The 25,341-nt window shown below is 42.4% G+C and overlaps 1 protein-coding gene across 2 annotated transcripts in view; it reads left to right on the top strand.

Moving 5' to 3' along the window:
- Itgb6 (integrin subunit beta 6) overlaps positions 1–25,341 on the top strand; it is an 81,266-nt gene that overhangs the window by 46,508 nt on the left and 9,417 nt on the right. Inside the window, exons 9-13 of one of the 2 annotated variants that reach the window (XM_059259153.1) lie at positions 3,824–3,958; positions 4,127–4,541; positions 11,624–11,846; positions 14,667–14,761; positions 19,787–19,906. In XM_059259153.1, the coding sequence (XP_059115136.1) occupies positions 3,824–3,958; positions 4,127–4,541; positions 11,624–11,846; positions 14,667–14,761; positions 19,787–19,906 (988 nt within the window). The remainder of the gene's footprint in view (positions 1–3,823; positions 3,959–4,126; positions 4,542–11,623; positions 11,847–14,666; positions 14,762–19,786; positions 19,907–25,341) is intronic. The other variant, XM_059259154.1, reaches the window with a different exon arrangement.

Genomic DNA, 25,341 nt, shown 5'->3' with positions numbered 1-25,341 from the left:
AATCCCAGCACTGGGGAGGCAGAGCCAGGCGGATAGTACTTATCTAATAATGAATGAATTAAACTCTCCATATTTTTGATGTTTGAAAATTGCCCATTCATGACCCATATGTAATGGTATACTCTAATACTGGGTATATATAAAGCCAGTGTGCCTTGATAAACTAACAGACCAGAGTCACCTGAGAAACTTTTAAAAAAGCTAGTCCTACTCAGATTGCTTTCAGACATCCTGTAGACATTCAGAGGAAGGAAAGAAACGTGTTTTGAAAAGAAAATTACCTCCCATGTGATTTTGACATCACCTCACCAATTTTGAAATTTGTGCAACAAGGAGGAAAGCATGCTGGCCCTTCACAAAGACTTCATTTTTTTCAGAGAATGGAACCAGTTCTAGCCACTAAAACTGTCCAATGTTGGGGGATTTTCCTCCCTAGCAATGCTCAGATATTGCAGTTTTCCTAGCACTCATAAAAAATTAATCACCATGTCAGCTCATCCTTAAAATTCTTCCAGACAGGAAGAACTGTCAACAAAACACAGAGAAACACCCCCTCCCCATTCTCGTGCACTAATTAAAGTTCTAATGTGTAGAATCAAATAGAATCACAAAGCAATCCTTCACTGGCTTATAACGCATTCCATTTTCTTTAACTTTATACTCTCAAAAGTGTTGACTGCTAACCACTTCAAAGAAATTAGGCAAACGAGGAAACAGTGGATTGTCAAAAATGTTTACCCATCCCATCAGCCAACCCCCTCCACACCCCTACTCACTCTGTTCTGGGGAATGTCTCACTTTGCATTCCCAAATTGCTCACACAATTTACAAGGTAGCTAAGATCAAGTCATTACACATTTGAATGGAATCTTGGCTCGTTGTTTATTGCCTGGAAAATACCAAGGCTTTAGGCTGGGAGAGATGGCTCTGGGGTTAGCATTACTTGGGGCTACTCTTGCATAGGATCTGGGTTTGATTCCCAACACCCACATGGCATCTCACAGCCATCTGTAACTCCAGGTCCAGGGGGCTCTGATGCCCTTTTCTGGCCCCCACTGGCACACACATGGTACACAGGCATACATACAGGCCAAGCACTCATGTAGATAAAAGAAAATACCGAGAAGTAGGTATCACTCTGCTGAGTTACATTGTTCTGGAGTTCTTGTTGGAGCTATAAGATGCCATCTTGATATACAAAAAAAAAAAAAAAAAAAATCTTCAAACTGGTTGTGTACTTGCTCACCCACTCACTAACGTCCTTCCTTCCCTTATTATATACTAAAGGCAACTGAAGCATCAATGGTCTCAGGGTTGGCTCTTCTACTGGAATTTAACCTCTAGGAAGGAATTCATTTGTGTCCTTTGCCCAGCCTTGTAGGCGATGCTTTAAAAAAATTAATGAGTGGAATGATAAGAAATACAAATTAGCATTTCTATTCTTTCCTTGGGAAATATAGGTTAATCATTTTTTCCAGTCAAATTTGCATGCTAGCACTCAATTATTTCAATGCTGAGATTCTCCTCATTTAGGTTAGACAGTGCCACCCACTAGTCCTTATTATTGTCACTGACTCACACATCCTCTTTTCTTTCATAACTCTGACTCACTCTGCCACTCTTGACAGCACTACTTCTCCCTTAAATCTTCGTAGTTTCGGTGTAAGTACACTTTGGAGGGCTCGGGTGGTCGCTCCTTCAATAAAGTGTTTACCTTGCAAGCATGAGCATTTGTGTCGGAGCCCCAGAAGCCACACAGAAATGCTGGGAATGGAGGTTTCCATTATTGTGAAGGCAGAGACAGACAGATCCCTGGAGATTGCTGCCAGCCAGCCTGGCCAACTTGGAGAGTTTGAGGCCAATGAGAGACTGAGACTCCAAAGACAAGGTGGATGGTCTCTGAGGAACAACACCTGAGTTGTCTTGTGGCTTCCACTCACACTTGTGCAAATGTGTACTACTGCACACACATACCAGATTTTGAAAGAAGTAGACATACCTTTCTGTGCAGTTGGCAAAATTATACTTTAGAAAAAAATTGAAGCCAAATGTGCTTTTATAATGCCAAAAATGAGAGAAGGGGAGATAGCTCACTGGTAGAGTGCTTGCCTAGCACGTTCAACCCCTAGTATCATAGGTAGGTAGGTAGATAGATGATAGATAGATAGATAGATAGATAGATAGATAGATAGATAGATAGATAGATAGATAGATAGATGATAGATAGAAAGAAAGAAAGAAAGAAAGAAAGAAAGAAAGAAAGAAAGAAAGAAAGAAAGAAAGAAAGAAAGAGAGAAAGAAAGATAATGATACATGCCAACAATGAAATAGGTATAAACTCAAAACCTTTTGGATGAATTGAAATATAACTCAACTCATAATATGGTAAGTGTTTTTATTGTTTGATAGCTTGTTTTTGTCTCCTTACATATGTTCTAAGTAAGCAAGGAATAGAAAAGGCAAGATGAGAACCTTTCAGAACAGAAATCCAGTCTTATCCATGATCTGACTTGACATTCAAGGCATGATAATTCCCCCCAAATAATATTAAGGTACAATTCTCACACACCGCACTTGAACACCTCTAGAATTTAGAGTACTAGGGGGCATAACTTAGTAGTAAGTGCTGGGGTGGCAGGCCATAGGTCTTGTGTTTGAGCCGCAGCATGGCAAGAAAACAAATATCGATCCATTTTGTAATTAGTGAAGTCTTTACAGCCACCATATACCAGGTGGCAATCACGGTATAGTCTTCATCCACAATCAAGATTATTGCCCTTTTAAGGAATTACATGCATATTTGTTACTTTAAGTGCTAAGTGTGGTTGCTGTTGTAAAATATGCTTAAAAATTTTTGAACTATGATTCAACACTGAGATGAAAAGTTGTTATGTATGCAGAAATGTACCCAACAAAGCAGTAGGGTGTAAATTTGCTATCAATGAAGCAAATGTTCATAGTTTGGGGATGGATGCAATTCTGCTCTCCTCACAAAGCAGCATGGGCAGCTCTATGAAAACTAAGAAACAGAGATGAATATAAGTAAAGGATGCCATTGTTATATTTTACTTCTGGTACATAAGCAAAATAATTATCTTTTGGATATCAAGCCATGCAACCCAGATCAGGAGAATTTGCTGAACCCTCCAGAATGGGTGAAACAACTTTCAGGCAATAATTGACTCCTGTCTGTCATATGCTGTGCAAGACTGCCTTCAGATACGTTGTCATAGTTTAATTGCCATAGGATAGTGTATCTCAACATTGATGATGTCTGAGAAATATATATTTGTGTATATATATGTGTGTATATATATATATATAACATATATTTGTATCTATATCACATATATATCACATTCTTGCTTGATTAATGAAATGATGAATTTTATATCCAACTTAGTTTTATTAATTTACAGTCATTAATTTTGTTCTTGTGCATTCATTGTGTGTACGTGCATGTACACACTCACATGTGCCCCAACATGCATGTGGGTGTTGCTTTCACCTTTTACCTTGTTGGAGACAGGATCTCTTGCTAATTCATTGCTATAAATACCATTAAGCTTCCAAGGTTTCTCTTGTCTCTGGCTATCATTTCCTCATAGACTCCAGATTACAGGCTTACAGTCCCAAGTCCCTCTTCATGTGGGTTCTGAGATCTGAACTCAGGCCCTCACACTTACAGAGCAAGAGATTCACCCACTCAGTCACTTCCCTAATTCTTTCTTTTGTGATTTAATGAGCACGATTCCGTTTCTTCTTCTGGCTGGACTTAGTTTTGCTTCGAACTTCATTTAACCTTTTCTTGTCTACACTACAGGAACTGCGGTCTGAGGTTGAACTGGAAGTATTAGGAGACACAGAAGGACTCAGCCTGTCTTTTACAGCTATCTGCAACAATGGCATCCTCTTCCCACACCAAAAGAAATGCTCCCACATGAAGGTTGGAGATACAGTAAGTAGATACCCAGTGCTAGCTCCGCTTGCCGAAGCTGGACTTCTCACAAAAATTTCAACCATCTCTTACTAAATGTTTTGGTCAAAGCCTGTCTCTACCAGCCCTGTCTCAAATCCCACAGGTGGCTGGGTGGAGGAAGCAGACAACCAGCGTTTTCTTTTCCAGGCATCCTTCAACGTGACTGTGAGCATATCCAACTGCGAGAAAAGCAGAACCCTTACCATAAAACCTGTGGGGCTGGGGGACACCCTGGAAATACTCGTCAGTGCAGAATGTGACTGCGCCTGCCAGGGAGAAGTAGAAGCCAACAGTTCCAAGTGCCACCATGGGAATGGCTCCTTCCAGTGTGGGGTTTGTGTCTGCAATCCCGGCCACATGGGCCCTCACTGTGAGTGCGGCGAGGACATAGTGAGCACAGATTCCTGCAGGGAGTCCCCGGGGCAACCCTCGTGCAGCGGAAGGGGTGACTGCTACTGTGGGCAATGCGTCTGCCACTTGTCCCCCTACGGGAGCATCTACGGACCTTACTGCCAGTGTGACAACTTCTCCTGTCTGCGACACAAAGGCCTGCTCTGCGGAGGTAAGCTGTGGCTCCGTACCTCTTACATCGCAGCTGTCTGGGGGCTTGTTCTCTTTCGTTCCTTCCTTGCATTCCTGGGCTCGGCAGTTGTTCAATTATTTGCTGATGGCTTCAGGGGCTGAATCACTAGACTCAGCCTAACTGTGTTATCACTTGCCTTTGTTGTTGTGTCTAACATTCCTTTGGGGTCAGATCTCTGTCGATGGAACTCATATTTACATTTTATGTAAATATTACTATTTCTTAAGATTAAGTAGATAAAAGTTGGAGATGTTGCCTTTCTAGGTACCACCCAGGTTCCACAAAACTGCCTGTGATCTGAATTCCATTGCATGTCAGACTTTTCTAGGCTAAGTTGCTGGGTCTTACCCTATTCTTATGTATTTTACTTTGGAAAAAAAAAAAAGAAGAAGAAGAAGAAGGTAACAGAGACTGCCAAAAGAACAGAACCCAGGAGAAGGCACAGAGATGCCTTCACTTATTATATACCTCCCTCCCACTCTCCCCCCCTCCCTCTCTCTCTCTCCCCACTTCCTCCATCCTTAGATTCACAGTCCTCCTGTCTTAGGCTCCTGAACACTGGGATTACAGTTGATTATATCATACCTAGCCACGAATACTTACCAAAGGTATTAGATTAGGGACTGGCCAAGTAAAGCTAGGCAAGAACGCATGTGAGAAAGTCTATGAAAAGAATGAACGTAGAAAATAGCTTGGAATTTCTTGAAAATTTCAAGGAAAGTTTAAAATGTAAATATCTATACTTTTACATCTTTTGTAGATATAAAAACAATATTCTTTAAGAATATGCTACAGAATCGAGGTGTGGTGGCGCATACTAAAGAGTATACCAGCACTTGGAGGCAGTGGTAGCCAGATCTCTGTGAGTTCAAGTCTAGCCTGGTCTACATAGTGAATTTCAGACTAGCCAAGACTGCACAGTGTGACTGTCCTCTCTCTCTCTCTCTCTCTCTCTCTCTCTCTCTCTCTCTCTCTCTCTCTCTCTCTCTCTCTCTCAAAACAAACAAACAAACAACAAAAGGAATCTACTATAGATGCTGGAAAGATGGCTCTGTGGTTAAGAGTACATACTCTTCTTCAGGAGACCTGAGTTTGGTTCCCAGCACTCCTGATAGATGCCTTTTAACCATCCATTTCATGGGCTCTGATGCCCTCTTCTGGCCTCTGTGGACACCTGCACACATGTGGCATTCACTGATACAGACATATACACATAAATAGAAATAATAAAAATAAAGTTTTAGGGGCCAGAGAGAATGCTCAGTGGTTAACAGCGCACTCAGAGGACCTCAGTTCAATTCCCAGCACCCATGTCAGATGACTCACAACTGGCCCTAACTCCAGAGGACCAGATCCATCTGGCCTACGAAGGCACCTGTACTTGTATGCACAGACATATGTACAAATTATAAAAATAAACAGTTGAAAATAAATCTTTTTTTTTTTCAAGACAGGGTTTCTCTGTGTAGCTTTGTGCCTTTCCTGGGACTCACTTGGTAGCCCAGGCTGGCCTCGAACTCACAGAGATCCGCCTGGCTCTGCCTCCCGAGTGCTGGGATTAAAGGCGTGCGCCACCACCGCCCGGCCGAAAATAAATCTTTTAAAAAGAGGGAAAAGGCTATGCTACATCAAACATGATTCAAAATTATTCTGATACATGTATTTAATCATAACCTATTCTGACAGGAGTTACAACTATGTTGACACAGTTTTTATTTGAAGCCTTAACTGGCTCTTGACTAAGGTTAGACACCCTGCTATCCCGTGATGTAAGCAAACATCTCAACAAAATGGAACAACATTGTCTTTACAGAAAACTAGGCAAGTGGTATTTCCAAACCATGGTGTCAGAAACCCACAAAAGATTAATTTTCTCGGTGCTCAGGAGGTTGAAGTGGGAAGATCAGAAGCTGCAGGTCATGAGACAGATAAAATAAATAAAACAAACAAACCAAAAAACACAGAAGGAAGTGAAAGGAAAGAGGGAAATTTATTTTCAAGAAAGAAGAAAAGAAGGAAGAAGGGAGGGGAGAAAAAGAGGAAGAGAGGAAGCCTCAAAGAATTCCAAATGCTATGGAAGCATTTACCCCAAAGGAGAGCCATGTCCCTCCCCTCCCCTTTCATTCAAAGGTTCACTTTCTGATTCCACTGTGTTCACACGTGTGTGCACATGTGTGCGTGCGTGTGTGTGTGTGTGTGTGTGTGTGTGTGTGTGTATGGTATGAGTGTGCTATGTGTGTCTGCACACACCCACATCACTGTTTTTTACTGGGTTTAGGCAGGACACAACCTGTAGGTGACAAGAAGCTGGCCAGTGACAGAGCCATCCTCACACTGTAGGAGGAATACATTGGCAGACGCTCACACTGCCTTCCTAGTAAAGTGCATGTTCTGAACACTTGAAAATACTTTCTGAAAGTCACAAGTGTAACATAATCTAATCTAATCTAATGGGGATAGTAACCCTCCCAATATTCCAGTCCCTAATCCTGGGTTAAAAGATCTAAAACCCAGGAATTGCTGGCATGTGCTCTACAACATAATGCCCCCACCCCTGTTCCTTTCTTAAATAATAATAATAATAATAGTAGTAGTAGTAGTAGTAGTAATAGTAATAATTCAGGGCATCGGGAACACACTAAAAAAGTGTACTCAACCTATACACTGTATAGATAGGTCAGACGATAATGACGCTCATCAAATCAGGGGCAGGAATGGCAAGAAATTCTATTTAGAAAACAAGAATTCTTCAGCTGGACTCAGAAACCTCCTCCACTGCCAAGTTCCTTCACACTTTACTGCTTTCTCCCCTAAGAGGTAGATACAAGTATTCAAATCCAGCCAGGACTGGTGGAGTAGCCTTGGTGTGTTCCAAGGCTGTGCATAGCACAGGGATGGAGACTGCACTTCCCTGTGTACAGATGCTGTCGTCCCAGCTGTGATTGCCCAAAGTCACCAGATACGCCGCTCACAACTTGCATGGCTCTCACTTACTCCATCCGTGATCGACTTGACAGCCTGCTGCTTTTCTGAAAAGCTTTTATCACGACGTCCTTTGTCATAGGGTGTCTTTCATCCATCTTGAAGCACTCAGAGAGAGAAGGCTCCATTGATCGTGTTTATCCTTGCCCAAATTCCATTAGTCTGTTCTGATTCTAAGAGACTGGGAGCCATGTCAGGTAAATGGCATTAGAGGAGAAACTTCCTGTGATTATGCACTTAGCATTATTTTCCAGTGGCATTCCAGAAAGATCTATCCCTCTGAAAAGAGCCTGGTAATTTTTTTCTTAGATCTTGGGCTATCATCTTGCTTATCCATGGGACCAATATGAAGGTGGCGCTATGGTGGCGTGAATAGGTACTGCAGATGATCAATGGGCACATTTGGTGACCTAGTTGATGGTTCTGGAAGGCCAGCAGAATAGAGGGTTTCTAGGTTCTGAAAGGCAGGCACACTTTATGGCTTTGCTGTGACGGTCCTTTTTTTTAATGTTCCAGGAAGTGTTTTCTAAACTGTCAAGGATCTCTTGTATTCAGAGATGTACTAGACAGCCTCAGGGCATCTGGAAATGCACAGTTAGGCACCACGTTAATTTTTGGAATAAATTACAACCCAGAGCTTTTTTCTTCTCTTTCATAGATATTTCCCCTTTCCTGAGGAAGGAAAAAAAAAGATATTGGTGTTTTCAAGATCACTTACCCATAAGAATTAATTCTTGGTTTTCCCCCAAATCATTTACTATCCTTAGTTTTGAGTTCCTTGACTCATTATAATTACATAGGCTATGAAATGCAGCTGGATTGAGTCTTAATGTCATGGGCCCAAGTAAATTTAGATCTATCTTTCATCTGAAAAGTGTGCCATTTAAATATTGTACCATATGGAATAATATATAGAGAAAACATGTATCTATCACATACACAGAGAATACACACACACATCCCAGAACATTCAGAACCCAACTTTGAATCCACTGTGGTTTGGAGCAGTATATGAAGGACTCTTCTATCCTCAGTGTCTTAAGACCCAGGGACAAAGCCAGAAAAGTAACTAACTACTAGAACCAAGTCTGCAAGGGAGAAGCCAGTCTTCCGTCTCATAGTAAACTCGCCAGCATCTTCTATAAACGGAAGCATCCGCCATTTATTTACTTTTACTTTGTTTTTAACAAAAGTATAGAACTTTCAGTACTGATGACTAGCTTTGCCTGCAAGTTCTTCCTCCTGGTTAACTTTTAGGAACATTTCTACTGATCAGCCCTTGTCGAGCTCAGTTACAGGCCAGGCACCACTGTAAACATGGGCATAGACTAACCTAGGTAATTATAAGTTTTGCTCAAAGAGCAAAATTTTCTGGTACAAGATATCTGTATGTGTGCCATCTTTTTTTCTGAAGGATAGTATCCGTTATGCATTTGTAAATAAATACTATTTGTTTCCAAATGCTTGTTTTAGTATCCATGGTAAGCACTCAAAACTCCATGAAAAGGAGACTTACCTGTAACACAATATTTACCATTTTAGACTGTTTCATAAGCCATCTGTGGCCTGATCCAGAAGGGACTCTTGAATGCCACAACCACCTGCACCCTTGGCCCTGCCCTATGAAACTACTGTGGTTGTTGTGTCTATTTCCACCACCTCCCATTGTTTTCTGTCTCTGAAATGAATGCAACTCCCTTCTAACTACCTTTATCCACCAGTGTGCCCAGGCACCTCTGCCTGCAATCCGAGTCTATCCTGGGCTTCTGCAGGAACATTATTCTCCCATTGCCCTCCTCCTCTCAGGCTCTCCTGTGAGGAGCCTTTCCTCTGTCCATGTTTTACAGGCTGATGCTCTCCAGAGCTTCCCATGCTCTGCCTGCTTGCCCTAGATGGCCTGATTCACATCTGCCTCACCTGAAGCCTTTCTCTGACAGATCCCAAGCCCCTTTCCCCAGGCTCCTCTCATATTTTCAACTGCCTTGTAAGATCTCCAACAGTCCTTTTTCTCCCAAACTCAACAGGGCCATGGAGACTCACTGTCCAACCCATCCAAAGCTACTTTTCCTCTTCTGTTTCAGGACCATTCAGTTATTCAACAAGTGATCTCCCCTGTATGCCAGGTATTGGAATCCGGCAGTAACCGTGAGCCAGCTTCCACTCCAAGCCATGGAGCCATGCCACCAGCTGGCTCTCCAGCCCATCGACCTGGCGAGGATTCCATCTCTCTTTCTTCATGCTGTACTGTGAGCAGTCATGCCCGACTCTGAGCATTCCGGCTGACATCGCTTATCCTTTCATCTCTGTTCTCAAGGATGCTGCCATGGGTCAGGCCTCTGCTCTTGCAAGACCTTGCAACTGCCTTTCCTGCCTCTTGCTTGACCTCTCTGTGGAGTTAGGGTGTGTCTACACACATACCTATCTGTTCAGGTCACTGCCTTCACAAAATTTCGTAACCTTCTGGGGAAACGTTCTTTCTTTCCCCATGTGGCTCCTCGTTGTCTCACTTCTGACATTCCAGGGACTTTCTTCTCTTCCCTTTGCCACAGTCATCTGCACTACCGGTGCTGCCCTGTGAAACTACTAAGGTTACTGTGCACATTTCCATCATCTGCTCTTGTTTTCTCTCTCTGAAGCGCGCGCAACTCCCTTCTTCTGACTCCTCTTAGCTTCCAAAATCAGCTCAAGCATCACTTCCTCTTGAAAGCTTCCCAAATCCCTATTTAGTTTAGAAACTCCCACCCTGTATCGCAGACTCAGCATGCTGTATCATCATCAGTGCTGGTAGTAATTCGTCGCCCGCCTCCCGCGCTAGAGGATAAATTCAGTAACCTTGTGCCATTGAATTCTGCATCTGTGTTGTCTGATGCACTCAGGACTGGAACTGTAATTGACTCTTAGTTTCCATTACCCACCACATACTACAGCTAAAGGTCAGACTAAAAACTGGTGAATGAAATTAGGCTTGCTGCAATTTGACCCACTGGGAAGAGGGGGGAAACCCTCCTAATTGTCTTCCATCTTTTCTGGAACAGAATCAGGAATAGGTAGATTCAGTGACGAGTGAGATTGTCTCTAAATCCTTTCCAGAGGGAGGTGGCTCTACTCCTGCTATTACCTGGGCTGACTCCATATTCTCTGCATGGGAGGTCTGTCATACTGTCACACCTTCTTGTCCAATAAAATCTTTAGCACAGAGTATATGCCTAGTTAGAATCTGTTGAATAATGAATTTGTCAGTGTTTAGTATATACCAATGGGATAACCTAACAGGGGATATAAAACTAGAATTTTTCACCTGACCACAACCACTGTGGAAGATTTTTTTTAATCTCTATGCTTTAAAAGGGAGGGTTTTTCAATTATTCAGCTTAGGTGATACAGAACAGTGGTTCTCAACCTTCCTAATGCTGCGACCCTTTAATACAGTTCCTCATGTTGTGGTGAGCCCCAACCATAAAATTATTCCATTGTTACTTCATAACTCTAATTTTGTTACTGTCATTAATTGTGGTGTAAATATATGATATGCAAGAATATCTGATATGTGACCCTGTGGGGGGGTCATGACCCACAAGTTGAGAACCACTGATTTGATTAATTCTGGTCTGCCTTTCATCTTCATCCTAAAATCCAATGAACAACTTGCCAAAGAGCTCCAATGGGCTTGTCTGCATGGTCTCATTTTGACTGACTGTTTATTCTGTTTGCTGAAAGTGATTTTCAGCTAGGAGACAAATTAGTAAATACACATGACCAACAAAACATCTATCCATCCATCCGTCTATCTATCTATCTATCTATCTATCTATCTATCTATCTATCTATCTATCTATCTATCTATCCATCTATTTATCTCTCTATCTCTCTAGATACCATCTATCTAGCTATCATCTATCTGTTTATCATCTATCTGTCTGTCTGTCTGTCTCTATCTCCTGTCTCTCTCTTTGCCTCCCTCTCTGCCCCATCCCCTAACCTTTGATAGTCTTTAAAGGCAAGGAGAAAAGAAGATATTCCCCATCCTGGAAGTGGTTTGGGCCACAAGCAACACAGCGTACATTTTCTGTGTTTTACAGATAATGGTGACTGTGACTGTGGTGAATGCGTGTGCCGAGAAGGCTGGACCGGCGAGTACTGCAACTGTACAACCAGCAGGGACGCGTGTGCATCTGAGGATGGGGTGCTGTGCAGTGGGCGTGGGGACTGCATCTGTGGCAAGTGTGTCTGCAGGAACCCTGGAGCCTCAGGACCCACCTGTGAACGCTGTCCTACCTGTGGTGACCCTTGTAACTCTAAACGGTAATGTCTCTACTTTGTTTATTCTCTTCGGTGGCAAGGTTTCCATGTGACCAAAGGTTGAATGACATCTGGTAAACTCAAACCTCTTAATTGTTTCAGCTGGGTTTGGCCTCCAGCATCCATCAAAGCTCATAGTCCAAGGGCCCCTGTGATCCTCAGCCTGGAATGTCAGCTTCTCACCTGCCTCTTTCTGGGTCCCGATTGTCCAAAACCACAAGGTCACATTTTTACTAGATTACAGCAGCGTTAGTGGAGCTGATGTCCCATACTGATAGCATCAGATGGCCTCTCAGCTGAGTACCCTGGAGGTATCCTGCTGACACTCACCCACAGGCAGTCAGTTCCTTTTCTGGGGAAACAGACAGCTTTCTTCTCTAGAGACTGAGCTGACCTAGCAGATGTTCCTATCCTGGTAGGCTGAAGACAATCTTAGATTTCACTTCTCTCTCTCCTTATCACCGTACACTTCGGCACTTCCGTGTGGTTATCATTATACATAAATATTGTGGTTTATGTTTTATACTATTAAGACAATAACAACAACCACTAAATACACCCATAGTTTTCTATTAAAACTGATTTCTGGTTAGTAGCTTCACTTTACAGAATTGGAACAAACCTTGTAGGTTCCCCCAAGCAGGTCTCTGAATGACTGGTGAGGTCGCAGTGTACCAGGTAAGCAGCAAATAGGACTAAGTAGTTCATATTTTCATTAACTCTGATTCCTGGGATGGTGACATTTGCATTTCTGGTGAAAACAAGGAAGAAAATCAATTTCCCCCAGTGGTTACCCACCAAGCAGGTGTCAAGACTTTTCTGTCACTGTCCCTGGCAAACTGAGACACATGCCAGGCATGGAGCTTGATTCAAATGTCAGTTGTAGTTCAGTGACAGAGCGATTGCCTAGCATGCAGGAGTCTCGGGATTTAATCCCCAGTGTGACCACCGACAAAAAAGTAAGGTTTCTTCAAGATGTTTCTTTTATTGCTTTTCTGTTTCATCTTCTTTATAAACATGAGTCAGTCTTTTATGTGGTTTGTAAGATGTGAAATTAACAATCAAGGTTGATCCAATTTGGGAATCAGCATCATCTACTTAATGTTGATGTTAGTTTTGAGATGAGTCTGTTCTTCCTTTTACTCAGGCATGTGTTCATTTCCCTAACAGTATTAAGTACCTGCTGTATGCCAAGAATGATGACAAGTCATAGGCTTGCAGCAAAACAGCTGTGGTTTCTACCTTCACAAGTGCTAAGCGTCTAAGGGAAAGATAGGATCTTATGCTTGCACATGTGTATGTATGTAGTGTGTGTGTGTGTGTGTGTGTGTGTGTGTGTGTGTGTTTTCCTATATGTGCTGGTGAGTGTGTGTGGGTGTTGTAGGCAAGATGTTGTTTGATATCAGATATTGTCCTTGATCACATTCCCCCTGGTGTTGAGGTAGGGTCTCTGAACCCAGAGTTCTCCAAATCCAGATAATCTGGCTAGCCAGCTTGCCACAGATCTCCTGTTCTACCTCCCAAATGCTGGGATTACAGGTGGTTGTCACACTTGCCTGGTTTTTGTGTGGTCTCTGGGGATCTGAACTCTGGTCCTCACACTTGCCTGCCAAGCTCTTTATCCACTGAGCCATGCCCCAATCCCATATTTTTTTCAAGCAATTAACAGAGATCTGTGGACTGCAGTCACAAGGCGGGTGTAGAGGAGGCTGTGGATAGACCGGTCTTGCTGGGGCAGTCACAGTGAGAGGCACAAGGAGATGTGAAGAGTCTCTACAGTGTGCTCCAGGCCCCCACCAAGCCTGCCCAGTTATATTTAAAACCCCAAAGCAGCTTCAAGACAAGACCTGTGCTCTCACGCCCACATGGTTGCTGATCCAAGCCCTGCCTGCTATAGAGCAGAGGTTTCAACCTGTGGGTCGCGACCCCAGCAGGAGTCGCTTATCAGATATTTACGTTATGATTCATAACAATAGAAAAATTAGTTATAAAGTAACGATGAAATAATTTTATGGTTGAGGGTCCTTACAACAAAGGAAATACAGCTTCAGCTGGGTACGAGCATTTCAAGTCCTTTCAAGACTGCCCATTCTCAGGGCATGCTGTGTCCTCACAGGAAGAAACATTTGCAGGTTTGTCCTACTCCAAACTGAATCTATGTAAATTTATTTGTAGCACAAGATAAATTCAAGGCCTACATTATACTTGGGTCTATAAACACCTTTAAAGTAGTGTAATTTCCTTGTATCGTTGGAAATATACTTTCTATAAGCAGCAATCTTTTATTTAGAAGCCTGAACTAATGAATATCCAGGCTATAATCCTAAGCTTTAGAAACCCACTATCAAAGCTTACACTTATTCAAAAGAGTAACAGAAAATTGAATTTTAGAATAATCGCATTTGACATATATTAAGAGCACTCATCATTCTTAGAATTCTTGCTGAGATATGGATCATTTAGGCTAAGAAATTTATAACTTTGTCTAGACTCTAATCATATTTATGGATAGAAACCCTCCCTTATGTTGAAAATGTGAAATGAAAATATAGCTAACTTGAACACTGAAGTATTTTTTTTTCTCAGCCAATCAGGAGCCATCACTATAGAAATATGATGATAGATGCTGTCATCAAGGCTGGCTCAGGGAGCACTGATTATGGAGTAGAAATCAGAACAATTTAGCATCCTCCTAGATGTCACCCAACTCTCTTTCTGAAAGTACCAAGAGGTCAATGTCACTAGCGAGAAGAGCAAAGAGGCATGCCAGCTGCATGCCTGTTTTCCGTCAGTATGAGCTGATGAACTCTGTTGTCCCCGCAGGAGCTGCATCGAATGCTACCTGTCTGCAGACGGCCAGAACCGAGAACAGTGCATGGAGAAGTGCAGAACTGCCGGCGCCACCATCAGTGAGGAAGGTGCGCCTTGTCTAAAGTCACGTAGTTCATGAGAGGCAGAAACTATGAGTCGGGGGACTCCTAGTAACTTGACTTCACTTGTAGCAGGAACCAGATGCTGAAGTTCTCTGCCTCCTTTTGGAGAATAAACACATTTTCTAAAGCTAAAGAAATAATGATACGAGACAGGAGCAATTCAAAGTCATGGCTATTCTACTGGTCTTTGGTTCTGTTAGCAAGTTCACCCCTGTCAAGCCAATTCCACAAGGCTGTATTTTCCAAAGTTGTAGGAAGGAAATTGAAGAAACGGTTCTTACTGCCTGAAATTCTCCTTATCATGGGATTGCCTTATTTCAAGATAAGCTAAAGCCCACAGTAACAGTTTGCCCGACTGCACTTTACAGGTCCCGGAAGAGTTCTGCTCAGGAGCTGGCTGGCTTGTCTACCCTTCCACTGACCCTCCAGGTGCTTTTACTTCCAGCCTCCCAGCCATGGGCATTCCATCGTTATCCTTCCATCCCTCTTGACTCACCCTCCGGATTCAAGAAGTCCCTCTTCTAACGGCTAAGCCAGCTGTGCTCCTGCCTTCCTCTGCCATGTTTAATTACCTAAAATGAGAAGCTAGTGGCAAAATCGCATCCCAAATATTTAACGCAACTGCATTTTAGCTGAGCAGGAAAGGGCATTTAAAAAGGAACGTGAGAAATTCACAACAAAGGAGATGGCTGACTCTTCCTAGAACGACAGCTGAGACAACCTGAGTTTAGAGCATCATAAACTGTGTTAGCTTGCTCCACCAGCATGGCTCCGTGTGCTTTAGAGATGTGGCTGAGATCTAGCTCAGGTGGAGGGGAATGATCAGAGAAAGGATAACATATGGCCTGTAGGATACATATATTGAATAGATGGAGTTAGAATATGGAAATAAATGTATTTTCAAAATAGAATATATAAAGACATTTATTCTTTTTCAAGTACTTTGTTTCAAAATTGTAGCGATGCTACATTTGAGTTACTGGGCATGGCAGGACATGATGAGTGCTCATAAAACCCCTCACCTGTGCTTTTCTGGTGAGCAAAGATAGATATGTCAGATAGCAGCAAATGGAGCGAGGTGCCATGTGCTTTGCCTGAGACCAAAGGTGAGATACTTTGTAAACGCACCGAGAAAGAGCGGCACTTGTGGAGCATCCACATTAGTAATGAGTGCGCATCTTAGTGTATCCTCCAGGCTTGTTTCCCAGCAGTGGGGATATTTGCCAGCTGTCTCTGGGAAAGAAGCAAAAATTGCAGAAAATGCCTGCAAAGGACTAGAGCTCAGCTCAGCAGCAACATGGGAAAGGCAATGTGCTGAAGAGGAGTAACACGGGAGCCTGTCAGCTGTAGAGGTGTGAACAGGGCAGTCGCTGGGTCTAAGTTCACAGTTCTCAGAGCAGATGGTCAAAGATGCTTGGGTTGGGGAGAAAGACTAGCTTACGTAGTTTTGTTTAGAATATTTACGTTCTTTTGTGTTTGACCAAAGGATCTCTAAGACAGAAGGCTACCACTGTTTCTAACTTGGAAAATGAAAACAACCAGTGGAATACGAACCCACGTTAAGCACTCATCTGGATAATCTTGAGTGAACACGAGTTTTGGCCAACTGTCAGTTTAAAGACCTTTCTAATAACCTCCTTATGAGTCCTATTTTGAGCCTCTAGTCCACTGATGTCATTGTCACACTAGTTTGAGAAGATGACGTCACATTTGTTCCTCTAAGGGTCTCTTAGCACGTATGTTCCTCTGCTGAGGACATTGTGTAAACAGATATACTGCATAACTCATATCAATGTACCCATTGTGTGCGGGTACCTGGGCTGGGCACATCTAACGTTATTCATTTTGTTTTACTGAAAGCGTCATGCTTCTTAATTTACCCCACCATGCAGACACTCAGATCACCGTTACTCAAAGTTTGTTCCACCAAACACTATCTCTGAAAAGTTCAATGAAATAAAGCACCCACAGTCATACACATTTTAGAAATGTATCCACAGTCAGTCATATACATTCTGGAAATGGGAAACTAAGGATTCCCAGAGCTTTACAAGTCTTCAGAATTGCTATGTACATTAAATTAAATAAGGGTGTGAATCTCCAGGAAGGACAGGAGAGGCGCTAACGTAAAAGAGAGATTCCCAAATTTATGTCAGTGTAGAAGTGGGAAACTGTTCACTGCCAGAACTGTTAACTGATCCCAAAGTGGATGTCTTAAAACACAGGGTTGTGAGTCAATAGTACAGAAATTCATGTTTTCGACATTCTTTGGACCTGCCTTTCCACCCCCTCACCCTCTCACCCCCTCACTCCCCCCACCCACCCACACTTACATGTTTTCCTTCCTTCACTTAGCATGATTTCCCGGGCTGCCTGAGATCTTATTTTCCCTGTATTATTCAGTGGCAGTAATTCAGGTCTCACAAAGAAGAGGGGAAAAAAGAGAGAGAGAAAGAAAGGGCCATTTTCTATGAACAACAAAAGAAAACCTCAGCGCTAATTATGCAAATCTTTCATTGCACATCCGATGATACTATTTCAACACCCAAACACTGCAAAACGGGGCACATCCAGCCTGCAAGAGTCAAGGAAAGGAATGGGGGAGTAATTAAAGCACAAGAAGGGAGTTGTGAATCAAAGGTCAGATCCGCAGTGCCATTGAAACCTAACTAATCTTGGCCAAGGAAAGTAAGCCTCCCAATGCTTCAGTGTGGCTATTTAAAAGAAAATAAAGAAGCAGGATTAATATTACTGACATGAGGATGCACAGCCAGCCACATACGTTCAACCTGCCAGCCTGATGTCCCATTGAGTTCAAGAGAGTGGTGTGGCTCTCACTGCTGTGGCAGGGACTGGAGAGAATGCTCTGAAATGCAAAAGCACACTCCCCAAGACTTCAGGAATCTTAGTGATTGGAGTGGAAGTTAGGCAGTGATGATGTGAAGGTCCTATAAAAAGAACCAAACTACAAATTAAGTGAGGGTGCTTGCCATTTACCATCAAACACATGAAATAACACAGGCTGTGTTCATCCAGGGTTAACAAGAGCTCCCCAAATCTCTTTATCCAAGACATTTTATTAGAGTGCTTATTCTAGTAAGTCTAGTAACGGCCTAATGCCCGAGTCCTGTGCATATCACAGTCTATCCCATTAGAACACCCGAGCTGGGTCCCCAGACCCGGGTGAGTCAGATTGTCGTATGCATATGGAAATGACCAAGTAAGGATAATTTGCGTTAAATTTTTTAATATTCATATGTACATAAAGAGATGCTTCTAATGAATTCAAAACCAGTTTAGTTCATGTAAATCTATTGTACAAGATCTCATTTAGAATGCTGAATTTATTATTTATGCTGGTTCCTGTTGTTATGAATGATAAAAGGCATATTAGTCACAGGTCCTATCAGGTTTTTCTCTTAAAAATTAAATGCAAAGACAACAAACAGTGACAACTTAATATTTCCATATTTTATGACTAGCATTTCTGTGCCCTAAATAGCCCTAGATAGGCTACTTATTTATCTTATAAGAACACACACACACACACACACGCACACACGCACACACGCACGCACAGTCACACAAATGAATTCTATTAACACCTTAAAAACTTCTTAAACTGCTGGGTGGTGGTGGTGCATGCTTTTAATCCCAGCACTTGGGAGGCAGAGGCAGGCGGATCTCTATGAGTTCAAGGCTAGCCTGGTCTTCAGAATGAGTTCCAGGACAGCCAAGGCTATACAGAGAAAAACCTGTATAAAAAGAAAGAAAGAAAGAAAGAAAGAAAGAAAGAAAGAAAGAAAGAAAGAAAGAAAGAAAGAAAGAAAGAAAGAGAAAGGAAGAAAGGAAGGAAGGAAGGAAGGAAGGAAGGAAGGAAGGAAGGAAAAAAGGAAGAAAGGAAGGAAGGAAGGAAGGAAGGAAGGAAGGAAGGAAGGAAGAAAAGAAATGGAAAAAGAAAAAAATTCTTAAGATAATGGGAAAAATCATACGCAAGAAAGAGTGGGCCCAAGATTACCTGGGGCTGTTCGATTTTCATAATCTGTCTTTACACACTAGTATTGGAGTATATGTCTTAAAAGTTTAGATTCAGAGTAAATCTAATTTTAATTACAGGTTTCTGAAATACTTTAATAGTTTCATCAAAAAATTTCCAGATTAGAATAAGAATTGTAAAACAAATCTGTTTTGCTTTACTTCAGAAAATGCTAGATAAATTTAGCGGAGTAGCTGGACCATCAGAATTTTTGATGTGTAAGCTAAGAGTTTTAAATTTTTATCACCACAGATAAAATTGTATTCCTAATTATTATCATGAAATTCATTTTCTAACTCTTAAATAAGCTTCACAAGGAAAAATATTCGATTTGGGAAACATTGGAGGAAAATCTCACTTTCTTAATTAAGAAAAAAGGTATAGTGGATGTCGGACAACTATTATCCCGGGTTCCTTTTAATCTGAGGCTCCCCTTTATCTTGCGGGTCTCTGGGATACATAACACCTCTGCCTCAGTTTTCTGATATGAATTTATTCTCACCATGTGACAGTACAAAGCCAGCAATCCTGGCTGCCCCCTTGTGAGAAGCCTCTCTGCTAGTATCAGTATCCATCTGCACTGAGCGGCAATGTAATATCTAGCCTTTCTCCCAGACGCTCTGAGTGAAGAGGAGCATAGGGCCCCCTCATTACCATAATCACGGCCATTCTGTTCCCCAGGCAGCTGTGGACACCTGGCTTGTGCTGCTTTCACTCTATTGAAATCTGCCTCCGTCAGATTGATAGGGAATTTTGATGGTCAGTCCTGATTGACCACATCTGGAGCTGTTCTTCTGGAACAGAAGTAAAACCAAAAATCTCACTTGGTGGGGAGAAATCCTCTGCCTTTCAATTCCCATTTGACAGTATTGAAAACTCTAATTTGCATATTGAAAAACTCAGTACTGCTTTGCTTTAAAAATGATCTCTTTTGAAATCTCATTTACCCTAATGAATGACTCTTTCATCTGCAGACTTTTCAAAGGATACTTCTGTTCCCTGCTCTCTACAAGGAGAAAATGAATGTCTTATTACATTCCTAATAACCACAGACAATGAGGGCAAAACCATCATTCACAACATCAACGAAAAAGGTGGGTAGCTTGTGTTCCATTGTCCTTTTCAGTGTCAAGGGATACTATCTTACAGAAGGCATCTAGAAAGTCACTTCAGGTAGCTTGCCAGGAAAGACATTTCAAAGTTTCGGGTGAAGTGCTTCTACCAAGGTTGAAAAATCCTCATTCAAACCTCTGTTGTGTTCCCATGTCTTTTTTTTTTTTTTTTTTTTTTTTTGAGACAGGGTTTCTCTGTGTAGTTTTGGTGCCTGTCCTGGATCTTGCTCTGTAGACCAGGCTGGCCTAGAACTCACAGAGATCCGCCTGGTTCTGCCTCCCAAGTGCTGGGAATAAAGGTGTTCACCACTGCCGCCTGGCATTCCCATGTCTTTTATTTATTTATTTATTTATTTATTTATTTATTTATTTATTTATTTATTTATTTATTCTCTATTATCAGCTTGATACAGTACAAATTCTTATCCTAATAGGGAAATGTTTCACTGGGGTTTGCCCAGTGGTTGAGTAAAACCAAAACTTATTATAAGCCACAGTCACCATGGGTTCCCCCTGCTGTATAGCCTCCATGGTTCTGTGGGTTGCAGTCTGATTGTTCTTTGCTTTATATCTAATATCCACTTATGAGTGAGTACATACCATGTTTGTCCTTCTAGGTTTGGGTTACCTCACTCAGGATGATATTCTCTAGTTACATCCATTTGCCTGCAAATTTCATGTTGTCATTGTTTTTCTCTGCTGAGTAGTACTCCATTGTGTATATGTACCACATTTTCTTAACCCATTCTTCAGTTGACCGGCATCTAGGTTGTTTCCAGATTCTGACTATTACAAATAGTGCAGCTATGAACATAGTTGAGCATGTGTCTTTGTGGTATGATTGAGCATTCCTTGGGTATATGCCCAAGAGTGGTATGGCTGGGTCTTGAGGTAGATCAATTCCCAATTTTCTGAGAAACCGCCATACCGATTTCCACAGTGGTTGCACAAGTTTGCACTCCCACCAGCAGTGGAGGAGTGTTCCCTTTGCTCTGCATCCTCTCCAACATAGACTGTCATTAGTGTTTTTGATCATAGCCGTTCTGACAGGTGTAAGGTGGTATCTCAGAGTCGTTTTGATTTGCATTTCTCTGATGACTAAGGATGTTGAGCATTTCTTTAAATGTCTTTCAGCCTTTGAGATTATTTTGAGAATCCTCTGTTTAGCTCCTTAGCCCATTTTTTAATTGGATTGCTCAGTATTTTGATATCTAGTTTCTTGAGTTCTTCATATACTTTGGAGCTCAGTCCTCTGTCAGATGTGGGGTTGGTGAAGGTCTTTTCCCATTCTGTAGGCTGTCTTTTTGTCTTATTGACCGTGTCTTTTGCCCTACAAAAGCTTCTCAGTTTCAAGAGGTCCCATTTATTAATTGTTGTGCTCAGTGTCTGTGCTGCTGGTGTTATATTTAGGAAATGATCTCCTGTGCCAATGCATTCAAGAGTACTTCCTACTTTCTCTTCTATTAAGTTTAGTGTAACTGGATTTATGTTGAGGTGTTTGATCCACTTGGACTTGAGTTTTGTGCATGGTGACAGATATGGATCTGTTTGTAATCTTTTACATATTGACATCCAGTTATTCCAGCATCATTTGTTGAAGATACTTTCTTTTTTCCATTGTATAGTTTTGGCCTCTTTGTCAAAAATTAGGTGTTCATATGTGCATGGATTAATGTCAGGGTCTTCAATTCGATTCCATTGGTCTGTATGTTGGTTTTTATGCCAGTACTGGACCTGTTTGATAAGAACTTTAAGTCTCTAAAGAAAGAAATTGAAGAAGATATCAGAAAATGGAAGGATCTCCCATGCTCATGGATAGGTACGATTAACATAGTAAAAATGGCAATCTTATCAAAAGCAATCTACAGATTCAATGCAATCCCCATCAAAATCCCAACACAATTCTTCACAGACTTGGAAAGAACAATATTCAACTTCATATGGAAAAACAAAAGACCCAGGATAGCTAAAAGAATCCTGTATAATAAAGCAACTTCTGGAGGCATCACCATCCCTGACTTCAAGCTCTGCTATAGAGCTATAGTAATAAAAACAGCTTGGTATTCCCATGTCTTTTACTAAGGTGAAGTAACATGATGACTTCCATCACCTCCTTGCTGCTTGCCACTGGTGCTGTAGAAAGGTGAGCTGAGTAAACAAAACAGAAGCAGCAGGGGAGTCTTTCCAAAAACCCAACAGGAAGGAGTACAGCAGCTTTTAAAGCCAAGTTTAAGTGGTGGTTCAAAAACTATTTTGTTGTGCAATCACTGCCTGAGATTGTGGGATCTACTTGCCTCTCCAAGCCTCTATTTCCTCATCTGTAAAATGGAAAAAATAATGGCACAATCTTTTAAGAGATAACTGAAGGAGTAGATGGACCAATGAATATGTGTGCCAAAAGAGGCCTCACAGCAACGGTTATTAAATGATAATGCTGGGTCAGGAAAGACCCAGGGAACACAGACGGGGGTGCTATAGAAGACGTCCAAGTGTCAGGACAGCCAGCATACACCTATATCCCAGTATTCAGGAGAATGAGGCAGGGGATTGCTTTGAGTGTGAGGCAGCCCAGACTGAGTGATACCAGACCAGGGCAGCCAAGAACCCACTGTTTCTGGGCTTCTGTAGATTTTCCACCGTGTCCACACTTGAAATCAGTTTCTAACACAGGAATGCTCCAATAGAAATTCCATCTCCAGCCAAGGGAAAAGGCAAGTTCACACTACATAGGAAGGGAAGCAGTAGAGAACATATCTTTAAGACACTTTCAAATTGTGTGGGTATCAGCGTCCTCTGTCGTTTATCTAAACCGCCCGTATTCTGAGTCAGCAAGCCTGCATGCACAGGGTCTACACCCCGACAACTTAGCCCAGATGGTCCAGGCCCTCTTTGGGAGCCACTGTGCTAACAAAGCTCAGCTGCATTCTTAGACACTCACAGGTGACTCATATTTTCTGTCTTCAGCAACGACTACCCCTCCCTAAAATGTCCCAGAGAAATGACATCTGTGTTAAATCTGACTCCATCAGCCTAAGATCCGGCCCAGACAGCAGCAGTACACACAGGGTGTAAAGCAGATGGGTTGTGTGTGTGTGTGTGTGTGTGTGTGTGTGTGTGCTTGCTTTTCATTCTGCTGAGAGAACGTTAAGTCCTGAATTGGAAAGCAAAGCGATCAAACTGATATCACCCCAGAGGCTGAAAAGGTAATCCCAAATACCTTCAAAGTGGGGTTAAACCTCATGTTACAGTTAAGGAAATGGTCAGAGAAACCTCACATTTCCATGCCAAGGGCAAGACAGAGCTGGAGGTCAGGCACAGCCCATGAAATGTGGCGATGACTGTGAACACGGTTTTGATGTTTGTGAGGGCAGGGCGCTCCTGGTGACAGGCATTTAGAAACTCTGTGTACACATTTCTGAGAAATGTGAACAAAAAATGCATCTTGCAGTCATCAGTTAAGAAAACAGGGTGAGTCATACTGTGCTAAACTGAATTATTTCACAATACAAAAAAATAACCCATGTCTCCTCCTCCTCAGCTTTACAAAGTCGGTTCTCCAGCTGCACCCCATTGCCATGTTTGTCACTGTGGTAGTGACCTTAGCAGGTTATTCTGAAATCAAAACCACCCCTCAAAATATTGATTCTATTGGAAAAACACATCCCAGACAACCAAGCGACTGACTTTCCACGGGAGGCCTTGCTTTCAGTGTGCAGGCTTCTGGGCTTGACTGGCTTGAGTTTCATTGTTTCATTTTTGTTTTCCTTTCTTTCCCCTCCCTCCCTCCCTCCTTCCCTCCCCCCCCCCCCCCCGCCCCACCCATGGAGCATGCCTTCAGCCGGTAAACACTGTCTTGTACTGAACTGTTGTCTGGTCTTTTGTGCTTGTACACAGTGTGAGAAACGCACCAACATGCCATCCTTCACGGCACCCACCGACGTCTGATGCCTTTCTATTGTAGTGTCTTATTTCTCTCTGGTCGTTTGTAGTAAGGGAAAGGGAAGAAAAAATAATCCGCCCGAGATTTCTCAAGCTCTTCTGACAGGCCCAAGGATACCTCGAATGCCCCGTTCCTGGGCAGGCCTGGTGCTTCCAGAAGCCCCAAGGCTGTAGCTTTCTCTCAGGCATCAGGAGTTCCTCCTCCTCAAGCTGAGACCAGTGGCTATGAAGTTAGTAGCTGGGATAAGAAAGAAGGCGGAAGGAAAAGCAAGGAGAAGTTAATGTTTCCCAGTGTCCTCTAAGCAAACTGAAAAGGGAGCTGATCCAGCATGCTGGCTGTTGCTGAGGATACAGGCACAGCATTGCATCACTCATCTTCCTTCTCTATCTGAATAGACCAGTGGTCCTCAACCTTCCTAGTGCTGCGACCCTTTAATACAGTGCCTCATGGTGTGGTGACCCCCAACCACAAAATTACTTTGTTGCTACCCATAACTGTAACTTTGCTACTGTCATGAATCATACAATAAATATCTGTGCTTTCTGATGGTCTTAGGCGACCCCTGTAAAGGGGTTCGACACCCCCAAAGGGATTGCAACCCGTGGGTTGAGAACCACTGGGACAGAATGTCAGAGCCTACAAGTCATGTCAGATGTAAGAAAGGACAGCCGACCCTTCTTTGCAGGAAGAAGCCAATCACTGCAGGTTTTACATCTGCATGTTGAGCTTGGTCAACCCAGACCCTTGCCTTCTGGGAGACAGGAAAGGCAGAGGCATGCATCTGTTGTCACAATCCCTTTGTGTATGGGGCCCTTGTTAAACACACATCACTGCTCGTGTTTCCTACATGCTGATTCACTCAGTATCTCCATCAACCCTGTAAAGTGGACACTAGTGGTACTTTTGTCCTACGGGTGAGGAAACTGAGACCCGGAGAAAAGTACACTGCTGTGTCTTGCAGTAATTAATCCCAGAACCGCTTTGCTTGCCTGAGGAACTCCAGCAGCCTGGCTTGCAGCCCAGGCTCTTAACCACTGTACTACACTGCCTCCCACTGGCTACACAACTGTAATAAATATCTGAATCTTAAAAAAGAAAATGTTAGCATTGTCCAGTAGGACTGTTAGGCAAACTCTGTATAAAATGTAATGCTTTCTAGAAAACAGTCCAAAAAAGTCAAAAAAGTAAGTGAAGTTACTTTTCTTTACCATTGTATCTAAATACTCTCATTTCAACATGAAATCAACAAACTCCTTAAGATTTTTACATTTCTCATGCTTAGACTGTGAGGTAACCCTTGAATACTTATAGTACAACCTGATTCAGATGTCACATTTCCAGTGCCCAACAGCCACCTATGGTACAGCTACCAGCTTTGCTAGAGCTAAGAACTAGGTATTGGAGACCTCAGCATTAGGTACCGCAGTGAGCCAACCTGACAGGCAGTATTCCACACGGGAGGAGAGCTTACCCTCTG

Source organism: Peromyscus eremicus, chromosome 4, assembly GCF_949786415.1.
Source record: "Peromyscus eremicus chromosome 4, PerEre_H2_v1, whole genome shotgun sequence".
NCBI classification, from domain to species: Eukaryota; Metazoa; Chordata; class Mammalia; order Rodentia; family Cricetidae; genus Peromyscus; species Peromyscus eremicus.
The sequence above is the reverse complement of the archived record's forward strand: the minus strand, read 5'-3'. Positions and strand labels throughout refer to the sequence as shown.